This window comes from Cucurbita pepo, chromosome 15 (genome assembly GCF_057944985.1).
Source record: "Cucurbita pepo subsp. pepo isolate OVF chromosome 15, ASM5794498v1, whole genome shotgun sequence".
Lineage (NCBI taxonomy): Eukaryota > Viridiplantae > Streptophyta > Magnoliopsida > Cucurbitales > Cucurbitaceae > Cucurbita > Cucurbita pepo.
Genome location: NC_141812.1, coordinates 9,660,492 through 9,684,502, shown reverse-complemented (window position 1 = coordinate 9,684,502; position 24,011 = coordinate 9,660,492). Strand labels below are relative to the sequence as shown.

Genomic DNA, 24,011 nt, shown 5'->3' with positions numbered 1-24,011 from the left:
AAGATATTGTCCACTTTGGCTCGTTACATATTGTCCTCAACCTCACGATTTTTAAAACGGGTATAATAAGGAGAGGTTTCCACACCCTTCTAAAGAATGTTTTGTTCCTTTCTCCAATCGACGTAGGATCTAACATAACACTAGTACGACTTTTTAGGTAAAGCTCATATTTGAAACAACCATTTGGCGAACTTCCTTAGAACAGATAGACAAAATCAAAGGAAGTCTACAAAAACTGCAGCATTTTGAGACATTACATCAACAATAACAGACATCAGACAAGACATCTTAGTATGACAGTTGAATCATAACCTGCTATTCCTGTTTTTGACTGACAAAACAGCTCAATGTTTGGTCCAAAACTCACCTTTTTCTTCCCCTTTTGGATTCAACATCACGAGCTTGCTTGGTAAGCCATTGCTATGATTCATCTGTCATTCCAAGCTGCAATCACGAGCCGTCCTTCAACGCCCAACGATCGAATCTCGCTCGACAAAAATGTTTCAGATTTCGGTATGAAACTATCAAGACAGGGACTGGTGGCATCCCAATTCTTTGGACAGCAGAAAGCTGAAGGTGAAGTTGTGAGGTATCCACCCAATACTCTTCCACAACTTCTTTCGTTGCAGCTGCCGACTGTCGTTTATCCGCCCGTCGAGCCTTAGACGCTCGACAACGTCCTCCAAATCTTCCAGGCATAAGCCAGAGTCCTTGGCAAAGGACTCAACAATCTTGGGGAGTAGAATTCTCTGCCCTTTGTGTGTCCTCAAATTCGAAAGGATGTAGTCTTCTTTTGCAACCTCCAACTCCTCATTCAGCCTCTTCGACATATAGACACGAACCTACGTAAAATAACAAATAGCGATTTCAAAACCGGTTTCGTTCGAAGCTTGGATTGACATCAATACTAGAATCAGATGTTATAACATACTGCTGGATCGGAATGGCTCCCGCAACATAGAGCGAAGTATAACCGAGGTTCGGGGTGGTTGATTCGATAGGATTTCTGTGCATCGTTGACCTTAAGTTTCGTTTTTGACGAGAGGAACAAGTGCAGCCACTAATCAAGCAACAAATCAGTCAGACATTGAATGTACTGATATACATTGGTGACACAAATTCCGAGAACATAAACATAATTTTGAGATTGTGAGATCTCACATCAGTTGGGGAGGAGAACGAAACATTCTTTGTAAGGGTGTGGAAACCTCTCCCTAGCAAACATGTTTTAAACCCTTGAGGGAAAGCTCAGACGGGAAAGCCTAAAGAGGACTATATCTGTTAGCAGTGAGCTTGGACTGTTACAAGTAGTATAGAGCCAGTCACCAGGTGATGTGCCAGCGAGGATGCTGAGCCTCAAAGGGGGGTGGACACGAGGCGGTGTGCCAGCAAGGACACTAGGCTCCGAAGGGAGTGGATTGGGAGGGTCCCACATCGATTGAAGAAGGGAACGAGTGTCAGCGAGGACGCTGGGCCCCGAAGGGGGGTGAATTGTGAGATCCCATATCGGTTGGGGAGGAAAGCGAAACATTTTTTATAAGGGTGTGGAAACCTCTCCCTAGCAAGACGCGTTTTAAAACCTTGAGGGAGTTCAGAAGGGAAAACCCAAAGAGGACAATATCTGTTCGCAGTGGGCTTTTGCTGTTATAAATAGTATCAGAGTTAAACACCGGGTGATGTGCCAGTGAGGGGCTCAGAGGCTGAGCCCCGAAGGGAGGTGGACATGAGGCGATGTGCCAGCAAGAATGTTGGGCTTCGAAAGGGTGGATTAGTGGGTCCCACATTGATTGGGAAAGGGAATGAGTGCGAGCGAGGACAGAGGGGTGGATTGTGAGATCCCACATCGGTTGGGGAGGAGAGCGAAACATTCTTTACAAGGGTGTAGAAACCTCTCCCTAGGAGAAGTGTTCTAAAACCCTGAAGGGAAGCCCAGATGGGACAATATTTGTTAGAAGTGGGCTTGAACTGTTACAGAGATGATACTAACCTGTCCCGGACGAGGCAAACGACACCCGAGAATCGAGCTTTGTATCATATCGACACTTATTACGTGTCCCCCAACATTATACGCGGCCTGGAAAGTACAACAGCTAATGAAATAAGTACTTGGAGAATTTATTTTGGTTAATGGATACAACAGAAGCTATCCTCACCTTGAGTATCAATGTCTTTAAACTGTTCTTGGGGATACCATATTGCAAATAAGCCTATAGAACAAAGTATAATGAACATTCACTAGCAGGCTTTATCATTATCAAAGGAAAAACACAGAGCTTGTGCTGAACTTACATGCATTACGAGCGCGTTGTGTACATTAATCCAAAACGCGAGTTTTTCGTCGTGTTTCATGACTTTGAGATCGACATCTTTGAGCCGAGAAGTAAGTGACCTGCCAACAGCGTAGTGACGATATCAGAGTCATGGCATACAAAACAGATAGCTTCTTTGAATGAGGTATCTATCACCTGAAGCCTTGTAGCATGTGGTTGATATCTATGTCCTTCATTCTTTCTCTAGAAAGCCATTGCACCTTCAACATCGTGTCGTACGGTGCACTAAATTCTCCGGTGTGAAACGAGTTCTCGAAATTCGAGTTAAACGACTTCTCGTAGTTCCTCATACTGCACACGTCTTGTGAAGAAAGTTCATACATGGATGACAACGGTGAGATAGGAGAACGATTCTTATGATTCGTCGAAGGAGGTTCGGTCAGTTCGCGGTATATTGCAGAGATGGACTTGATCATCTCCTCAGCAATCCAGTTAGGCGACTCGTCTGCTCGATCCGATATCCAGGCACCGAGGTGCTCCCCGAGGCTCGTAGAATTTGAAGCATCAACTCGAGATTGCTGAAAAAACAATGTACAAGTTCCCAAATGAGAGAGTTCTACCTTGTCCAAAATGGATCAATATCAAGTTACCTCCAGCATTGATAATGGAAGGGAATGGTATGAATCTACTGCTTTAGCCATATACTTTGATAACGGATAGCTTCGAGATGAACCGGGCGATCTCTGCGAAAGAGATGAATAGCTGCGGTGAACGTGTAACGACTTCTCTGGTTCCTCGTCTTCGTTTCGTTCTTTACATTGATTGCCAAATGATTCTTGGCTATCATCCATGGTAGAAAAAGAGGATACTTGTTGCTCGAAAGTTCGTCGGTATAACGACAGGAGATACTTTTCCAGATAAACGACTTCTAACTCCAAGACAGCTATTTGTTTAATCAGATCCATCTCAGCCTAACATTGATGAGAACTAGTAAGACTATGTACAACAATGCAAGTATGTATGGAAAGTATGGCCATGACGTTACCTTCGGAATCGAGTTTTCGGTAGCGGAATGAAGTGTGAGAGGCTGATAGTTCATTGCCTTCTCCAAGGCGTGGCGGATGACGAACTGGCTTTGTAATTGTTCTTGAAGCTGTAGAATCTGCAGAAAAAAGAGCAGGGAGCAGGCTAAGGAGAATGTATAAGAATATCAGAAATGAGCTTGATTCAAAGATTTCATCGTCTTATCAGGTGTTAGCAACGGTGAACTGGGCTTTCTCTTTCGGGCATCGTCTCAAGGTTTTTAAAACGCGTTTGCTAGGGGAAGGTTTACACATTCTTATAAAGAATGTTTCGTTTTCCTCCCCAACCGATGTGGGACCTCACAATCCACCCCCTTCAAGGCCCAACGTCCTCGCTGGCACTCGTTCCTTTCTCTAATCAAAGTGGGACCCCAATCTTCCCCCTTTGAGGCCCAGTGTCCTTGCTAGCACACCGCCTCATGTCCACCCCCCTTCGAGCCTCAGCCTCTTCGCTCGTACATCGTCCGGAATCTAACTCTATGGGACCTCCAATCCACCCCCTTTGGGGTCCAACGTCCTTGTTGGCACACCGCCTCGTGTCCACCTTCCTTCGGGGCTCAACCTCCTCGATGACACATCGCCTAGTGTCTAACTCTTGAGGCTTTCCCACTACTAGCAAATATTGTCCTCTCGAGGCTTTCCCTTTCGGGCTTCCCCTCAAGGTTTTTAAAACACATCTGCTAGGGGGAGATTTTCACACTCTTAAAGAAGTTTCGTTCTCCTCCCCAACCGATGTGGGATCTCACTATCCACCCCACTTCAAAGCCCAGCGTCCTTGCTGGCACACTGCCTCGTGTCCACCCCCCTTCGGGGCTCAGCCTCCTCGCTGGCACATAGCCCGATGCCTGGCTCTGTTACCATTTATAACAGTCCAAGCCCACCGCTAACATACATTGTCCTCTTTAAGCTTTCCCTTTCGAGCTTCCCCTTAAGGTTTTTAAAACGCGTCTACTAGGGAGAGGTTTTCACACTCTCCTAACGAATATTTCGTTCTCCTCCCCAACCAATGTGGGATCTCAAGAACACTACTCCTAAATAATCCACAACCTAAGCACCCCGCGAAACACTAAAGTTTATAGAGTCAGAAGTTCGAAATAACGTCGAACTTCTCGACATTTCTTATCCCGTTGCAGAACTTACGCCCTATCGACATGATATCAACAGTTTCTCCATGATTTTAATACCCTTTTCAGATTGAACTCAATGGAACTTCTACAAAAACAAAGCCGTTACAGGCCTAGAAGAATGTCCATACCTCCTGCTTCAAGGAATTCTGAACATCCCCATCAAGAACTTGCTTTGTATTGCCCATTTCCTCCTAAAATCAAAACAAAAATCCATAAACATCTCCCGTAGAACAGCAAAAATCATTACAACAAAAACATTCTAATAAACTTTCATCTCCAAGAAGCTAAATGTTTGCTATGAGAGACAACCGTGGCAGACAAGACATACAGACCAAATCTTCTCATAGAAACATCGTATGTTCTCACCATTTCTTGTCGGTATGAAGCCTTTTCAAATGACCATCAAAAAGAAGATGGGGTTTTCTCGAATCGAAACATGGGTCAAGAAGAATCTGAATCGACGATGAGGGGTTTGTAAAAAACTTCGATGTCTTTAAGAAGCCATTACAGAGACAAAAAATGGGTTCTGAATCAATGTCGAAAAAACAAGGAGTGAAACAGTATTAAATGCAGTACGACAGTGGTTCTAGATATCGACAAACGCTAAAACAGAGATAGCAAAATTCATAGATGAACAATCCAAACTAAATTAATGCAAGAGAATAAACACTGGTGGGAAAGAACAAGAAATGCAGTGTGGGGGATGGATACTCCTCATGGGAGACAATCTATCAAATGGGTTTGCTTTTATTTATATAAATCCAATCAAAATATTAAAAAGTTTTGTTTTTTTAATTTAAAAAAATACACTTGACCCTTGGTAAATATTTCAAAAATAGTCGTTTTTATCGAGGTCAGAGGTTTGAATGTCTATATGTTGAGGATGGTTGGTGGGGAGTCCCACTTCAGCTAATTAGGGGTGGTTGTGAGTTTATAAGTAAAGAATACATCTACATTTACCTAAGGTCGTTTCGAGAAACCAAAAGTTAGGTAACAGAGAGTTTATGCTCAAAATAGACAATATCATACCATTGTGGAGATTCGTGTTTCTTTAATATGATATTAGAGCTAGACACTGGATAGTGTGTCGTCGAGGACGCGAGGACACAAAGCATTCGCCTGGTATGCCGGCGAGGATACTGGGACACAAAGTCATTCCTTATAATGGTGTAGAAACCTCACACATTTTAAAACCGTGAGGTTGATGGTGATATGTACCAGGTCAAAGTAGACAATATCTTCTAGCGGTGAGCTAGCCTTACAAAGGGTATCAGAGCTAGACTCTGGATAGTGTGCCATCGAGGACGCTAGAACACAAAGCATTCGCCTGGTATGCGAGCGAGGACACTAGGACACAAATTCATTTCTTATAAAGGTGTAGAAATCTCACGCATTTTAAGACCGTGAGGTTGATGTCGATACGTAATGGGTCAAAGTAGACAATATCTTATAGGAGTGAGCTAGCCTTACAAAGGGTTTCAGAGCTAGACATGGGTGGAATGCCAGCAAGAACATTGGGTCCCAAGGGGGTGGACTATACATTCTTTATAAGGGTGTGCAAATGTCTCCCTAATAGACCAGACAATATCTACTAGCGGTGGGCTAGCCTTACAAAGGGTATCAGAGCCAGACACTGGGCGATGTGCCAACAAGAACACTAGGCCCTTAAGGGGGTGGATTCGTTGGTTGGAGAGAGGAACAAAACATTCGTTATAAAGGTGTGGAAACCTCTCCCTAGTAGACATGTTTTTACACAACACTCAGATATTTGTTGTCCTGAAAAGATCAACGCTCGAGTGAAGCAGGGAGATAAAAAGGTGTCGAATTTTTGTTTGAATGGTCCCTAGTGTTAGAAAGGCACATTGGGTTTATGAAGCTTTTTGCATTGCATTAAAAGAAGGAAAACCAGTTGGTGGGTTATTTTCTTGAAGGAAAATCTCAGACGCAGCAAAGTGAAAGGATAAAAAGGAAACAAACAGCCAGCTGACTTTGACAAATCATTCAAAAAGTTGTCTCTACAACCAAAAATGGACCCAGTTTCAACCTGTTGGTACCTCAACAACAACTCGGTCCTCACGCTAGGATAGACAATAAGACTCTTTCACAAACTCGAGTTCAAGACCTTCGATCCAAATCTGGTTGACTAGTTTCGATCACATGATTAAAGAACCGTTCGTAAATGAGAAGTTCCAGCCAACTCAGAATAACCACACGATCAAAGGGGACAATGATAATATTAGTTCAAAATTTTACGAAATGGGTTTAAACTCCTAATTCATATCGAACACATCTTTTTATTACAAGTATTTTGTGTGTCAATTGATATCATAACTGGTTAATTCGAACCTATTTCAATGGACAAGACATCAACTACCATTCTAAACGTAAATAACCATTATATGATGCAAAATTTTAAGCGTAGAATATTTGGCTTATATTATGAAAACACATCAAATTACTCTACACAATATTAGAAACGTTTCAGATTTAAGAAATAAAAAACTAGAAACGTGGACGTTGTCAAAATGGACCTGAATGGCTCGAGATCGAACCATATTAAAAAAAAAAATTATAATGGAATTAAATGAAATATATTTTTTTTTTTCGAGAAAAAAAATATGACTTTGGGGAAGTTGACTGCTACTACTAACCAAAAATGATTCACAAGATTTTATTGGAGTTCGTGGTTAAATATATAATATATTTTTTTAAAAATATAATTTATTATCTAAAATTAAAATAAATCATACCAAGAAAATACACACATTAATGTGACAAAAATATTGTTGATAAATATAAAAAAAAAATATTTTTAAAAATTAATTGATATACTAAATTTAATAAGTCCATAATTCATAATATTTTTAAAAAATATATTTAATATAAAATTAAAATTTAAAAATGTATATTTTTTTTTTATTTTTTTAAGTTAGTTCAAAAATTAATATTTTTTAATTAAAAAAAATCAAATAACACAAATAAATTGGTAATTTAACCTCTTTTTTTTTTCTTTTTTTCCCATTTTTATATTACATGAAGAAGCCAAAAATGTAATAATTCCAATAAAAAAAAAGATTATTAGTAATAAATTTTGTAATTTATTGAAAAGCCAAATGTGAAACTTCGTATCCAAACAAAACAAATTAGAAGTTTATGGATCGATGATATTTAAATTATTTTAATATATATATATATATATATATTTATGTTATTTCTTCGAAAAAAGTCAACCACCAATTTTTTAATTAAAATAAAAAAAAAAGTCCCAAGAAACTGACAGACATGCTTGAAAACAATAAAACCTGTTTTTTTTTTTTTTTGTTGGTTTTTTTAATAATAAAAATTGATATAATTTGTTTTATAGCATAAAAACAAAACATCTTGTAAATAAATAATTATTAATTTGTATTTTTTATAAATAATTTTAATGGTCAAGATTTCATTAAAATTGAAAAAAAAAATAATTTGAAATCGTCTCTTCAATAATAATTTATTATATTTAGCTTTTTTTTTAATATATATATATATTAAAAAAAGAGAAGTGTGACAGTGTTTGGATTTCATAAAACGATAACATTGAGATTATAAATTAGATTCTAAGAAGAAGAAATTATTATATATTATATATATTTGTTTATTTTTTTTTTCTCGGAAAAATTTAGTCACCATTTTTTTTCTCGAGAAACAAACAGATATACTTCAATTTTCTGATAGGGCAGGGAGTCATTAGCTAAGTTAAGCTAACTTTAATATTAATAAAATATTGTCTCTTTCTCGTTTTATCTAAAATAAGATTTTAAATCGCAGTTCAACGATCTTCCTCTCGAACGTAGTATTGCTAAAGTCTCCTCTCAAAGAGTCATCTATCTCGAACAACCCTTTTCTCTTCTCTAGAGCTCACTTTTCGTTCGATTAGTTCTGATACCAACAGTTAATAACTATGTCATTGAGGTACACTGACATGATAAAGTGAGAGACTTGACTCTGATACGAAGTGTTATGAACAATGAATCCTTCGGTTATTTTTTAAATTTTTTTCTTTAAAATAAAATTATTTTTTTACAGGTTACAGATTATATGGGTATGAAGTACAATAAGAAATCATCACGCTCGATGGGATTCGAACCCACAATCCCCTGATTAGAAGTCAAATGCCTTATCCATTAGGCCACGAGCGCTTGTTCTAGACGATAATTTCCAACTTTTGTCATCCTTATAAATGTGATAAAATAAAGGATAAAAAGGCCGATAAGACTCGTACCTAAGATGATTGAGAATGACTTAAAAAGGAATTGAAGTTGCGGGTCATCACGCTCGGTGGGACTCGAACCCACAATCCTCTAATTAGAAGTCAAATGCCCTATCCATTAGGCCACGAGCGCTTGTTTTAGACGATAATTTCCAACTTTTGTCATCCTTATAAATGTGATAAAATAAAGGATAAAAAGGCCGATAAAACTCGTACCTAAGATGATTGAGAATGACTTAAAAAGAACTGAAGTTGCGGGTCATCACGCTCGGTGGGTTCGAGTCCCTCTGATTAGAAGTAAGATGCCTTATCCGTTAGGCCTTGTTTCACATGATAATTTCCAACCTTGTTTCACATGATAATTTCCAACGTTTGTCATCCTTATAAATGTGATAAAATAAAAGAGAAGCAAGGCCCATAGGACTTGTATTACGGGCTAAATCATCACGCTCGGTGGGACTCAAACCCACAATCCTCTGATTAGAAGTCAAATGCCTTATCCATTAGGCCACGAGCGCTTGTTTCACATGATACTATATTAAAGTAGGCATACATGAATGAACCGAGACCACACTCGATTTATAGTAATTATGTGAAGATAAGATGATTGAGAAACTTGCATGAGCATATAAGTGAGAATAAGACATGTATATTAAGTAAAATAAAAATCGGTCACACCCAATGGAACTTAAATCTACAATCGTCTTGTTAAAAGTCAGACGTCTTATCCATTAAGCCACAAACACTTGTTTAACGTGATATTTTAATAAACTAGACATACACGAATGAACCAACACCACACCCGAGTGAGAGTGATTAAGAAGATAAAATGATCGAAAAAGACTTATGAAAATTAAAGTTATTACTTCTACCAACTACGTGTATCTACTTTTCGGTAACTCAAATTTGAATAATCTCTTAAAAGTATGTACGTGAGAATAAAACATACAAAAATGTCTTAGGGATGTAAGTTAAGGTCGGGTTATCAAATTGATTGTGTATCTAAGTTAAAAATACAAATTAACCATTGAAAGTTAAATATACACATTGAATATAATGTCCATAATTTAAGACAAAAAAAATTATTTGATCACGCCCGGTGGGACTCGAACCCACAATCGCTTAATTAGAAGTCAAGCACCTTATCCATTAGGCCACGAGCGCTTATTGGTCAATCAATCTACACATAACAATCAACTAAAAAAATATAACTAAAATTATTGGAAAAAAGCTTTGGCCCATGCAGGTTTCGAACCTGCGACCTTCGCGTTATTAGCACGACGCTCTAACCAACTGAGCTAATAGGCCAATTGGCATGCAGGTCTTCAACTTGTGGTTTTCGTGTTATTAGCACGACGCTCATGTAAAAAACTATGGCCCATGCAGGTTTCGAACCTGCGACCTTCGCGTTATTAGCACGACGCTCTAACCAACTGAGCTAATAGGCCAATTCGCAATATTACTAAGCTATTTATTTGTTGTTCAAGTTTTATATACTTGAATTCACGTTATTAACACGACGCTCAACTGATTACATCTATTTTATTTATTTTCAAATGTTTTAATTTAAATTTATAATTGAATATTCAAATAGTTAGAAATTATTTTTTAAGAATTACAAGAGAATAAATAAAAAAAATTATGAAATTAAATTAAAAAATATTTATATATAATTGCATCGTAATCAAATATTTTTTTAAAAAAAATTTATTATAAACTTGGGTTAATTCCGTTCCACCCAATTTAGTTTTAGGAAAATCAATTAACAATCCAATTCATAAATTTTTTCTTATTTAAATTCAATCTAATTCGATAAGTTCATAATCTAACTCAAACGGTACAAATCGGGTTAGGTTGATCCAACGTCTATACTATATGCTTGTAAGAACCAGATACATTTAAGCATTTATATATTTCTTTAAGCATATAAATTATTACGAGTCATCTTTTATTTTATTACTAGTTTTTTCCAATATTTTTCATTTTTTTTTTTTTTTTTTTTTATGATTTTAGTCGTTTCGATCATATCCAATCATCTTATATTGGTTACCTTTGAATTGTCAAATTATATAGGAGTTCGAGAAACAATTACTTGAACGAATTTTCTTCATTGAAAATCACCGAATGTCATGTATTAATTGCAAAATGAGATTTGTTTGGTTTGTTCGTATAAATGAAAAGAAAATTGGTCTTTGAAATTTCTTTGAAAGTGACTTCTAAGTTCTACCTATCTTTAGGTTCGGGTTGAAATCTACGTTTTTTTTTCCAGAGAATTTGATGTCTATTCGACCGACTTTTAAACATTTCTTAAAACAATTATCTCAAAAGCTATTAGATTCTCGAGTAAACCTTTTATAAATTGACAGCGATAACTCTCTTAATAATGAACGTTTTTTTCAATTCAGTGACAAAAATCCAAACGTGTTATTTAAGCCATTTCTTTGTACAATTAAGGGTATTAATGTAATTTTGAAAAATTTAGAGATATTACTCACACGTTTAAGAATATGAATGAAAGTTTGGAACGTTCATGGGTCGATTGAAACGAAATACGAAATTGAATGGTATTTTATATAATTTAACTAAATCTTTCGAAACTCGCAAATTTCAACGAAAATTCAAATCTAGTACTGTTTTAGACATATATTCTACAGTAACTTGAAATTTCGAGTTATTGGATTGGTGACCCGAATGACCTAAATAGAGTTCACAACTCAACCTAATCCAACCATCTATTTTTGGGTCGGGTAAAATCCAATTTATCTACAATATATTCACGTTAATAACTAAAATCTCGTAACACTCAAATATCAAATATTCGAGTTACAACTCATCATTAACCTATGCAACAAAAATAGGATCGAGCTGAGTTGAGTTATATTTTCGGGGTGATCGGGTTAACCTAGCCAAAAAAAAACTCCAACAAGTGAATCGAACTCAAATTTCGATTTTTTAAACATTCAAGCCAAACTAAACAAAAACAAAACCGAACCACATGACTCTAAGATAATCCAGATGATCCGAGTCATATGAATAAACATATTTTATACTATAATTTATGAATATATTAATTAACACACCTAAACAAATTATTGGGAGATAATTATTAAATTTATTAATTATCGAAGCTAAAATATTTCTCAAATTAAAAAATATTATTAGTTTAATAATAAAATAATGTTTAAATATAACGTGTTGTTTCGTGTTAATTAAACAATTAATCAAAATATTAAATAATTAAACACTAATTACATATTAAATTAAGAAGTGCCTATCCATTAGCGCTAAACCATGTGGGGATTAATTTTTAAAAAAGTTGGATTAATTAATTTCTTGATCTAATACAATAAATATTATATTTTTTTAAAAGTAGATTAAAATAAATTTCCTATAATAATTTTTTTTTTCTTATTTTTGAAAAATTAATCTCTCGGTAGCAGACATTGTCCGTAACATAGACCCCTTAAATATTACTTTGGGGGTCCAACGTTCTCGCTAGCACAATGTCCGGTGTCTGGCTCTGATACCATTTATGATATGAACCAAGAGACATCAATCATACAATATAGTCCAATGAAGATGGAAAGAAAATATTATTGAAATTATCAAAAGATATTTAAGAAGAATGGAGTTTCATGTTATAAATTTTGGGTGGATTACGAGTAATTTAGAGTTATTGTATTTCATTAATGTATTTTAAGACTTTTTATTTACTCTACGTTACAATTAGAATTACAGTTACAACTCTTGGAATGTCTTTAATAGTTTCGTATGTTGTATTTGTAAGTAGAGTTGAAAAATACAGTAAAGGAAGCATTTGTTTGCAATTCTATGTAGTTTAGATTGCATGTAGAATCATTCAAGTTCGACATGATCAATCTTGCTTATGGAGTGATTCGAATCTCAATCAAGTGTTTTTGCATTTAGATATTTGATCAACAAGAATCATTCAAGCTAGACATGATCGATCTTGCTTGTGGAGTGATTCGACTCGAACAATGTTCTTGCATTGAGATATTCGATCAACAAGGTAATCCGAATCTTACTCCCCTTGTAGTGATTTCCACGTATCAATTTATAACAACCCAAGCCCACAATTAAAGGATATTGTCCGCTTTGACTCATTACGTATCGCCGTCAACCTCACGGTTTTAAGACGCGTCTACTAGGGAGAGGTTTCCACACCCTTATAAGGAATGTTTTGTTTCCTTCCCCTCGGATCTCTCATGAACAAAAGGAATATGTGTTAGCTTGTTACTATAATTTTTTCAGTTGTTCTATCCTTCACTATTGAGTTATCGACTACCACCGACCACCATCACCACTACTTATGATGGCATCGAGCGCCATTTTCTTACTAAACCGTCGTAGACCCTAGATGCTGAGATGGAGAACGAGAGGCGGAAGAAAGAAGACGTACAAAAAAAATATTTGTTAAAATATTATTTCATTTTAGTTTTTATATTTTAACTGTCCTTTAAATTTGTGATGCTCGAGTAAACGAGAGGTACATGAATGAATTGAGATACATTCGAACGAGAGCTTATCATAATCTAAACCAATTTTATTAAATTAAAATAATAATAAATAAATAAAAGAAGATGAAGATAAACTTTAAACTTTACTTATTTATTATAAAAATTAAACCAAACAAAAGCAAAGTTTATAAAATAATAATTAAAATTACAATACAATCCAGTGCGCTCAGGTACACAGAAACCCGGTGCAATCGTTGACGGCGATTAGGCTTTGGTCAACGATTTCACCTTAACGGACCAACCCAACGACGACTGAGTTCCCTCGACGGCGAACGTGTCGTAACGGAGGAAAAGCTCCGCCAAAACTACTCTGGATACCAGCACCACCAGATCCCTCGCCGGACACTGCTTATTCTCCGTCGTGGGCTCCTCCGTCTCCCGGCCATTTGACCAGTAAACATACTTCAAAAGCTTCTCCCCTTCCTCTCCGACGAACCTGTCGCCGATAAACTCCTCCGGCTTCTCAAACACCTTCGGATCTCTAGTGGCGATCGGCTGATACCCAAAAATCATCTCCCCTTTCTTGATCTCGAAAGCCGAATCATGGCTCTCGATTATAATGTCCTGTTTCGCCTTCGCGTACTGGTACGGCACCGGCGGGTCGATTCTCAGAACCTCGTACACGACGGATTTCAGTAAACTCATGTTATCTATGGCGGTGAATGTTAGTCCTCTGTTTTCCTTCACGGCGGCTCTAATTTCGCCGGCGAGTTTCCGGTGAAGCTCCTTACCGGCGGATCCGACCCAGTTTAGTATAATTGGTAACAACACTTTCATTCCGGCGTATGCGTTGAATCCGGCCAAGAACACTAAATTGTGACATGCTTTCTCTCTGTTTATCCCCTGTTTTTCGGCTTCGTTTAGAAATGTCTCCGACGAGTCGTAAAATGCATCGTAAAGCTTCCTGTAAAAGAAACCCATTGTCTGATCTCGATTTTGGATGATTTCTAGTAATATAAAGCTAAGAAATAGTGTTCTTATTTCATTGATTTTGCTCTGTTTTTTGTTACCTGTAAGCGTTCTTGACGAGCGCGAATGGCAGAGGGAAGGTATGGATGATGAGATCTTCAAAGCAGCTGAGGAATTTGGGCAAACCCAGAGTGGCTAATGGAGCGAGCTGCATAATAAGCCATCGATCAACCAAACTGTGTCCATCGGAGCCGAGTTTCTCATCGGGTTTTCCATCGGAGAGCAACCGGAAAATGAAGTCAAACGACGCCGCATCGGAAACAGAGTTGAAATCTGCAGCGTTATTCTTTTCCAATTCCTTTTCCAGCTTACTAAACATCTCCGACACAGAGTTTCGAAACAGAGGGATGAATTTGTCGTGACGAGAGGCGAGGAATTTAAGGAAGTGACGTTTGAGAACAGAGTGCTCTGTTTCCGACGGGTCTAAAAAAGCGCAGGTGCGAATTCCGCCGGTGAAGGAGACGGAGGGCATGTAAGTTCCGTCGAGAACATTCCGTTTCTCAACCTTAGTAGTGTCGAAAAGGATCGGAAAGCTCCGGGCGTCGAGGAGGACGATGACTCTGGAATCGGAGGAGATGAAGGGGCCCGGCGGCATGTTGGTTCGGAACACGGTGGAGCCGTATTGGGCCATTCGAGATCGGAAGAACTTTTCTCTCCCCTGAAAGTAGAAATAATCATAGCGAGATTTGATGGGTCCAAAGAAGGGGAGGCCATAGCCGCCGGGGATGGGTTTCAGAGACAGGGGAGCCGGTGGATGCTCTGAGGAAGAAGATGATGTCATTCTTTTTAGTAAAGGGAAAGCTTGGAGTGGAAAGTTGAGGGCTTGAATGGATGAAGCATGTTTAAATATTTTTAATTTTTATTTTATTTATTTCAGATAATTATCGATTGAATTATTACGTTCATACCGAAATAATCTCATTTTAAATTTTTTATTTTAATTCTCGAGCTTTTGATATCGACCATTTTTTAAAAAGTTTAGGGACTAAAACGATATATTTTGAAAGTTTAGGGATCATAATGAAATAATGAAACTTTCTCGATTACTTCAGAATCACTTAAAGTGATTTTGGTAACCGTAAGAATGATTTTAATTCAACCCGCTCTTTTGTCTTTATAAAAAAAAGATTTAAAAATTTTAACGGTTAATATATGGATGAAAATTGTCTATCAACACCTCGTAAATTATCTTCAAATTTTTTTAACGATACTTCATAAAATTCATGAATATTTTTTTAAAATATGGTACTAAGGCGACATCCCCATTTTGTTGTTGAACAAGTCACAAATCGTGACAAAACGACATAAAATGTCAAGAGTGTACTCAACGTGTCATAACTTTATATGAATATCATTCGTGTTTGAATTGAATTGTTTTACAATGTTCCGAGATTCAAATAAGGATAAATTATATCGTGGGCTAGGTTTACAATGTTCCAACATTTAACACGTTAAAATAATTAGGGTCAATTTTCGTTGCTTGGACGGGTCGTTGAGTTAAGGTTAGAGGGAGAATGAATTTTATTGGTTGAAAATTAAACTTCTTTCTTTTCTTATTTTTTTCAATTACCAAATGATTTTCTCGTTCACGCTCTCTCTCACAAGGGATGTTTCATTCCTCTCTCCAACCGATGTGGGATCTCATAATCCACCCCCCTTGGATGCCTAGTGTCCTTGCTGACACATCACCCGATGTCTGGTTCTAATATCATTTGTAACAGTCCAAGTACACCGCTAGCATATATTGTCCGATTTAGTCCATTATGTATCGCCGTTAGCTTCACAGTTTTAAAACGCGTCTGTTAAGGAGAGGTTTCCACACCATTATAAGGAATGTTTCGTTCCCCTCTCCAACAGATATGAGATCTCATAATTCATCCCCTTGGAGGCCCAGTGTCCTCGCTAGAACACCGCTCGATGTCTAGCACTAATACCATTTGTAACAGTCCAAGCACACCGTTAACATATATTATCTACTTTAGCCCGTTATGCATCGTCGTTACCTTCACAGTCTTAAAAACACATATGTTAGGGAGAGGTTTCCACACCCTTATAAGAAATATTTCGTTCCCCTCTTCAACCAATATGAAATCTCACAGTAAAATTCTATTTGATAACTCAACTCAATCTATACAAACTAGGATGGATTGATCAAATTCTTTGATTTACGAGTTCTTTTAAACACTTATTCGAACTTAGTTCTTTGTTTGGTTCATAACATGTGAGAATATTCTTTTTAGCAGCGGGTTTTCTTTGTTTATATAATATGTGTGTATTATATATGGTTGGAGATACGGTGTTTAGAAAGCATAATTATGCATCACTAACCAATTATTTCATTCATTACTCGAACCAGCTTTCCTTTGCATTGCCTATGACATGACCACGTTACGTATATAAAATTGTCCCACAAACTAACACGGGTTTTTCTAGCATGTTTTGTTTTCACTCAACATAGAATTTGTCTGAGCCATACAAATTACGTTTTGATCTTCAATATTACTTTCACTCGAATATGGTATTGGTTCATTGATATACTCATTTACTCGAGCATCACATAACATACTTATCCTCTCAACACTGTCTTACCAATAATTATAAGACTGTTGTTATAGATGTTGTAGCGGTTTTTAGCCCTTGCATTAGGCTAAGAAAATCATTACTAAAAATCCATTTTATCGAAAGATTTAAATAATTTAGAATTACCATTGAAATATGTTCAAATTAACTGATTTTGAAGATTACGAGTGACATAAATCATAAATCTATGTCCAAATTAAATTCATTTACATATAAGAAGAAACGTTAAATATGATGTTTTTTTTTTTTAAATAATGAGACAAAATTAATTTAAAGATAAAGATTTTGATTAAGATTATCATATTAATAAACATTTTATAACATTTTATATTTTTATATTTTTTATTTTTGGGAGAAAAGTCACATTTACAATTATTCCTAATTATTATTATTTTTTGTAATATTAGGCCAAATAATTATTATTATTTTGCAGCAGGCCCAAGGAGATTAAATAAGAAATGCAAAGGATTTTTTAAATATTGAAAATGGCACGTTTGAAAGTGAAATTATAATATTATATGTTTAATAAATAAATAATTATAATACTGTTTTCAAAAGGCAATAAAGATTTCCAAATCCAAAACTATCAATTTTAAAAACCAAATAATGTAATTTTCTACATTTTTAATTTCTTAATGAATATTATATTTTTGCTTTTTAATATATAGTTTAAATCACATTTGACTTTATTGTGGCAATTTGTATTTAAACTTAACAAAAGAAATAAAATAATAGTAATAATCACCGAACTAATACTTTCTATTCTCTGATAATAAGGTAATAGCTCTTTTCCTAAAGCGTTTGTTCCATTTTTTTAGTCGGCCGGGAGTTTGGAATCAGCAGGAGAGAAAGAGAAGAAGTTCGTGCAGCCTCTTGGAGTGTTTGTTGTGCTAAGGGTTGTATTCCCCAGAAGCACGTCAGTCGTGTAGGACGATTGGACCAAGTCGAGTCAAAAAGGAGGGTGTTCCGTTGGCGGCAAGAAAGGAGACATTGGAAAGACTAGACCATACTAAAATGATTCCCGATATAGCTCTAAACTCTAAAAACAACCCGAGAATTTCGTTGCTCAACTTGTGAGCACCCTTGGTCATTAAATTGATAGAATGAATCTAAAAGGTTCTTGAAAAAGAAATAAAGACAGTTTTTAATAAGTACCTAAAATTTCAAGTTCTTGAACTTCAATCGTGGATCTAACATGTCCTTACCATTTCTAACATACTATCCCCGTCTTCAGCCCTATTTAGCTAACGAAAAAAAATTTCTCCCTGCTCCCTCCCCAATTCCCGATAGGTTACATGAACATTTCGCACAGAAAGAGTCAAAGAAGTTGGATCGATAACAAGTTTAGAAGTACATATATTTGTAACAATTAAGTGGCTAAGAAAAGTACAGATTTCATCAATATTTTATCTAAAATACGTTTAGAACTGCAATTAGTGTATGAATATACGACTCCAAGACAGAAAATTTCTGATTTCAAATGGATTGAAGTAGAACAGTTAACCAAAAAGGGAGAAGCATTCACCTGTTATGGTTGAGAGGTCCTTTCATTTCTTCTTTACAGATCAATTTCTTCAACTGGCACTTGTGATTCATTCTCATAGCACTTTTGATTCATTCTTCCCATCCTTGTCTAGAAGATGGACAGATCTGGCGGTGGTCCATAAACAGACTTCCAAGAAAACGGGACTTGCCATTGAATGCCTTCGCCACCTGAATAGAAAATCAGAAGAGATGTAGTTAAGATTCCACAAAACCCTTCTTGTTATGTTTGAAACACAGAAACAAAGCTTCCAGAAAGCACGCTGTTTAGGAAAGTATGTTCAAAAGGGATAAAGAGAGATAACAAGGAATACTTCACAAATCACTTTTTTTAACTCAACAACATCTGTGTTGGGGTAATTCGAACGTCTGACCTCTTTGCCAAGAGTTTATGTCTAAACTATTTGAGCTATACCCGGTTGATCGGTGCAAACCATAGTTTTCAAAATTACAAAATGATTACGTATAATGTAATAAGCGGGTAGAAAGTTAATGCCACCACATCAGTTATGTTGGAAAGAAAACACAAGAGATGGACCTTAATGATATGTATATAATAGCTCAAGCCCACCGCTAGCAGATATTGTCCGTTTTGGCCAGTTACATACTGTCGTCAGTCTCACAGTTTTAAAACATGTCTGCTAGGGATAAGTTTCTACACCCTTATAAAGGGTGTTTTGTTCTTCTCCCCAACCGATGTGAGATCTCACAATATATGTAAAGATGACTCGTGCCGACTAATGATATATCAGTTTTAAAAACAAGGCAGGTGAAGCCATGAGATTACCAGGACTCAGACCCAGAAGTTTGCCTGTTGCCTCAGCCAAATTGAAAGCATCAGGTATGTTGTCTCCTTCTGAACAATAGCAAAATAAGCAGGTGACCTTCACACCTTTGGCCTTGACACCACAACAAACATAACTGGCATTAGAAAATTTTGAAGAAATATTTCATGTCTAACGTCTGATGATGATGTTGTTTCAAGGTTGTACCTTCAAAAAAGTGAAGAGAGAGGCAAATGGTAGACTTGGGAGGTAGTCTCCCTCCTCCAACTCCTCATCAAAAGGCAGGTCATCCTCCGGGGTAGCCTTGGCTTCAGTTAACGTGCTAAGATATTGCCATCGTCGCTGCTGTGGGTCGTATTCCTGCAGCCTTCTCCATCCCATTTGTTCACACTTGTCATCGGTTCCGTCATCATTAGTGCTAGAAAGATAATGAATCTGCGAGCCACTGATATGCATCAAAAGGCCAAATTAATACCCATGGAACGACAGCTAATTGGTCAAGCTTGTTGTATGCAAAGAACAAGCAAAGAAATTCAAGTATTTTACAAGTAACTTCGGGAAGATAATAGTTTTGGCAAACCATCCAGCCGAACTAATTTATAGCCCTATAAGACAAGGCTTAGATATTTATGGTGGGAGTTGCTTCAGTTCTTGAAATAATCGCTTCATTGCCTTATGTGACTAAATAAGATTCTGCGACTGGAAATGTTAAAAGAGGTACCAAATAAAATACCTTGACGTATCAATTTGTTGCCACCTTCCAAAATCTAAGCTAGAAAGCAGAACAACATGCATCTTCCCATAAGTGGCAATAAAATCAGCCAAGTTCTTTGCAAAATCGACCATTTTCCCCTGCTTGAACAAATCAGAATTTGATTTAAAAATACTAATTATTGATGCCATCAAAGCAAAGAAAAGAAGTTCACAAACTGAAGAGCAGTATTATCATCTCCTCGAGATAACAAAAAAGGGATAACACTAGACTAGTTTATCTCACTTGCTATGTTCACTCTCTGAAGTCTTAATTGGCCTGGCGATACTGGAACCGCCTTCTAAAGGTAAATTTATACTTTGAGATGATACAAACATTACTCAAGATACAGTACGATACTTATTTATGAATTTCTGCAGAAATTAGCCAGAAGGAACTATATACCTCTTTTATAAGTTCAGGCATTATATACCTTTTACATACAATTGGCGAAAAGAACGAGTAAGCAAAAGTACATGGCCAATTGTGATAAAATATGTAAATACGACTGGGGTGTTGAAACTTGCCTTGATAACAGGTGACCTTTGCTGGACAAGGGTCAATGCATTAGATATTGATTCATAAACTGAAAAAAACCAATTTAACAAAAAAAAAAAAAAGTTAATGCATAAACTCGAGTTACCAGAAGACAGAAGAAATCAATATGACAAAGCTAGTGTTTATATTACAAATTTCAATACCACTTCAAGAAATTTTTAAAATAAATTACTACCAAGCAAGACAGACCTTCAAGAGGGAGGGCAAGCTCCCCATGGGGAAATGGCTCATAAGCATTATTACCAATACAAGGCAGAACAAAAGGGTCATCCAAATAACCAATTCTTGTTGCCTTCATTGTGGAAACCAACAGATCCACTGCTAACTGCCCCACATTCCCAATTGACAATGCTGGCTGAATGAATCAATAACCAAAATAAATTACACAATTAGTTTAAAAACAAAACGATAGCCACTTTCTCAAATTTAGAAAATACATTGAACGAGCAAGCACAACATGTTTTAACGAAACTCAAATTCAAAGAATTTCGAATTCGAAGAGTCATTGGTATATTGACTCAAAAGTTTGATTATTTATAAGTTATGATGAATATTCTGGTGGCATTGCCACAAATTTACATAAAAAACTTGACTAGAAATGCATTGTGATGAGATCCACTAGGCCATAAGAAAGCACTTTATTCATATTGGTGGAGGAGTTAAGTGGAATAGAGGTCATGGTCAAGACTCTCTTGGTGGAAGTTCCCTAACAAAGTAAATAGTCAAAGAGAAACTAGCCCTATCAAATTGGCTACGAGGTCTTGTATATAAACCATACAATTGATACTCATCATTGCTCAGGCTGTCTCTTCAGAAACTGCTGGGGCGGGTTCTGTTCATCACATTTTCAAGACCATGACTTGATTATTCCAGAACATATAAGTCTTCTGGTCAAGTTTGACAGGAAAGGGCTGGGCTAAAGGGATGGTAGGACCAAATTACATGAACACATGCCCTTCCACGAATGGGCAATGCCTGCAAGTAACAACTTATTGTAGAAACACAACCAAATTTCTCGTCGTGTTCAGAGGAATACAAACTAAAAAACTCATCAAATCACAACAGTGGCAGATGATTAACTATTTGTCTTAACACAATCAACCATGAACAATGAATAGCTAGCCGAATTAGATTTCCATTTTCCTTCCTATTTTCTAGGAATTTCATAAACATTCAAACCACTCGAAGCTAATACGATGCAAAAATCTTCTGCTAGATTGATTAATGGATAGAAAGGCAAAACGATGAAAAGAAGAAGAAGCTCAGAAAAGAACGAACCAGAATCAGAGTGGAGCTCTTGCCATGAACTTGCTTTCCTTCTTCGAGAAAAAATTCCATTGTCGTAGAAAAAACCACGAAATCCGGCGGGACAAACACTCTTAATTTTGAGAATTTCACAGTGCTCCGTCGTGGAGGTTTTCTTGAGCTTGAAGAAGAAGAAACTGAAAGTGGACTTTGGGCCTCTAATCTCCTGATTCCCAGCCCATTTAGAGTTAGAGGGCTCGTTGGGCTAAAACTCGTGGCCCAATTCGTTGGGCTAAAACTGAAAGTGGACTTTGGTCCGTGGGAATAGTCTTCACTCTTAGAAGCAAGAAGTAAGGAACGTGACCCTGTCACGAGGGAATGTCAGGGCCATCAAGTGCCGAGTCCAGAATTTGGATCCTAGACATTGGTCGTTACAATTTTTTAAGAGTTTAAGAAACAATAAGTGATGGTTTTGAAGTGCACAAGAACTCGTGTCGGTGTATAGAGATAGTCTTCACTCTTAGAAACAAGGAGTAAGTAACGTGACCATGTCACTAGGGAATGTCGGGGAGATCAGGTGTCGAATCCATATTTTGAATCCTAGACATGGGTCGTTACAGTTTTTTAAGAATTTAAGAAACAATAAGTGATGGGTTTTGAAAGTGCACAAAAAACTCGTGTCGATCTGTGGAGATAGTCTTCACTCTTCGAAATGAGGAGTAAGTAACGTGACCATATCACGAGGGAATGTTAGGGCGATCAGGTGCCGAATCTAGATTTTGAATCCTAGACATGGGTCGTTACAGTTTTTTAAGAATTTAAGAAACAATAAGTGATGGGTTTTGAAAGTGCACAAAGACCTCGGATCGGCCTGTGGAGATAGCCTTCACTCTTAAAAACGAGTAGTAAGTAACGTGGCTTTGTCACAAGAGAATGTCGGGGCGATCAGGTGTCAAATCTAGATTCCGAATCCTAGACATGGGTCGTTACAGTTTTTTAAGAATTTAAGAAACAATAAGTGATGGGTTTTGAAAGTGCACAAAGACCTCAGATCGGCCAGTGGAGATAGTCTTCACTCTCAGAAACGAGTAGTAAGTAACGTGGCTCTGTCACAAGGGAATGTTGGGGCGATCAGGTGTCATATCCAGATTCCAAATCCTAGACATGGGTCGTTACAACTTTTTAAGAATTTAAGAAACGATAAGTGATAGTTTTGAAAGTACACGGACTAAAATATGAAGAAAAAATAGACTAAACCACAATCGAAAGTACTCGATCGATCAAAGTATAAGTCTTTCTATGACATTTAGGGTACCCACTACCCTTTCAAGACAAGGACATTGAGGTTAATGTCCGTTTAAGTGTAGAAAAAAGTGGTGAAACAATTATACGCGTGTATGGTGGGTTTGTAAGTGAGTGAAAAGCTTTTGATCCTACTTTTTTAAACCTTACCTATCCTAGGTTCTAGAGGTGTGTACTATTGATTGGGCTAACATCTTATCAAAGGAGTTCAAGGTCCTCGACGTGGCAACGTTTGAAAAGTCTATGATATTCGAGAAAATGTTCGAAAAAGATTGGTACAATATAATAGTTTGCCAAAGAAATCGTAACGTTCAATGGATAAGGTCGGTGTAACAGCTCAAGCCCACAGATAGCAGATATTGTCCTGTTTCGGCTTTCCCTCAAAGTTTTTAAAACATGTTGGAGGAGAGTTTCACACCCTTATAAACAATGTTTTGTTCCCCTCTCCAACTGATGTGGGGTCTCACAATCCACCTCATTTAGGGTCCAACATCCTCACCGACACTCTTTCCTCTCTCCAACCGATGTGGGATCTTACAATCCATCCCCTTCGGGGCCCAGCATCCTTGGTACCACACCACTCAGTGTCCACCCCCTTCGTGGTTCAACGTCCTCACTAACACTCGTTGCTCTCTCTAATCGATGTGGGATCTTACAATCCATCCCCTTCGGGGCCCAGCATCCTTGGTACCACACCACTCAGTGTCCACCCCCTTCGTGGTTCAACGTCCTCACTAACACTCGTTGCTCTCTCTAATCGATGAGGGATCTCACAATCCACCCCCCTTCGAAGCCCAGCGTCCTCGCTGACACACCACCCAGTGTCCCCCTCCTTTTGGGGCTCAACATCCTCATTGGCACACCACCTAGTGTCTAGCTCTAATACCTTCTTTATAGGAGTGTTGAAACCTCTCCCTAGCATACACGTTTTAAAACACATTGAGGGAAAGTCCAAAGAGAACAATATCTATTAGCATTAGACTTATACTGTTATGTTACAGTCGAGGTAGAGA

The 24,011-nt window shown here is 37.2% G+C and overlaps 3 protein-coding genes and 6 non-coding genes across 9 annotated transcripts; all 9 read right to left on the bottom strand.

Moving 5' to 3' along the window:
* Positions 1-227: 227 nt before the first annotated feature.
* Positions 228-5,190, bottom strand: LOC111776407 (ternary complex factor MIP1 leucine-zipper protein). Its single transcript, XM_087117878.1, has 10 exons — positions 4,846-5,190; positions 4,608-4,670; positions 3,316-3,432; positions 2,921-3,241; positions 2,466-2,848; positions 2,290-2,389; positions 2,154-2,207; positions 1,988-2,074; positions 932-1,060; positions 228-842 (listed from the first exon to the last, which is right to left on the bottom strand). The coding sequence occupies exons 1-10, from the start codon at positions 4,846-4,848 to the stop codon at positions 525-527; spliced, it is 1,575 nt and encodes a 524-aa protein (XP_086974004.1). The 5' UTR covers positions 4,849-5,190; the 3' UTR covers positions 228-524.
* Positions 5,191-8,584: 3,394 nt separating this feature from the next.
* TRNAR-UCU (transfer RNA arginine (anticodon UCU)) lies at positions 8,585-8,657 on the bottom strand. The gene has a single exon. It is a non-coding gene; the product is annotated as a tRNA-Arg (tRNA).
* Positions 8,658-8,788: 131 nt separating this feature from the next.
* On the bottom strand, positions 8,789-8,861 carry TRNAR-UCU (transfer RNA arginine (anticodon UCU)). Its single transcript has one exon. It is a non-coding gene; the product is annotated as a tRNA-Arg (tRNA).
* A 312-nt stretch (positions 8,862-9,173) lies between these two features.
* On the bottom strand, positions 9,174-9,246 carry TRNAR-UCU (transfer RNA arginine (anticodon UCU)). Its single transcript has one exon. It is a non-coding gene; the product is annotated as a tRNA-Arg (tRNA).
* Positions 9,247-9,819: 573 nt separating this feature from the next.
* Positions 9,820-9,892, bottom strand: TRNAR-UCU (transfer RNA arginine (anticodon UCU)). The gene has a single exon. It is a non-coding gene; the product is annotated as a tRNA-Arg (tRNA).
* Positions 9,893-9,962: 70 nt separating this feature from the next.
* On the bottom strand, positions 9,963-10,036 carry TRNAI-AAU (transfer RNA isoleucine (anticodon AAU)). Its single transcript has one exon. It is a non-coding gene; the product is annotated as a tRNA-Ile (tRNA).
* A 66-nt stretch (positions 10,037-10,102) lies between these two features.
* Positions 10,103-10,176, bottom strand: TRNAI-AAU (transfer RNA isoleucine (anticodon AAU)). Its single transcript has one exon. It is a non-coding gene; the product is annotated as a tRNA-Ile (tRNA).
* A 3,160-nt stretch (positions 10,177-13,336) lies between these two features.
* Positions 13,337-15,055, bottom strand: LOC111811562 (allene oxide synthase 3). The gene is made up of 2 exons (XM_087117854.1): positions 14,277-15,055; positions 13,337-14,170 (listed from the first exon to the last, which is right to left on the bottom strand). The coding sequence occupies exons 1-2, from the start codon at positions 15,014-15,016 to the stop codon at positions 13,471-13,473; spliced, it is 1,440 nt and encodes a 479-aa protein (XP_086973980.1). The 5' UTR covers positions 15,017-15,055; the 3' UTR covers positions 13,337-13,470.
* Positions 15,056-18,135: 3,080 nt separating this feature from the next.
* LOC111811189 (clast3-like protein) lies at positions 18,136-21,892 on the bottom strand. Its single transcript, XM_023697945.2, has 7 exons — positions 21,730-21,892; positions 20,641-20,806; positions 20,421-20,479; positions 19,876-19,994; positions 19,350-19,587; positions 19,145-19,256; positions 18,136-18,528 (listed from the first exon to the last, which is right to left on the bottom strand). Exons 1-7 carry the CDS (start codon positions 21,787-21,789, stop codon positions 18,449-18,451), a joined length of 834 nt encoding a protein of 277 aa, XP_023553713.2. The 5' UTR covers positions 21,790-21,892; the 3' UTR covers positions 18,136-18,448.
* Positions 21,893-24,011: the final 2,119 nt, after the last annotated feature.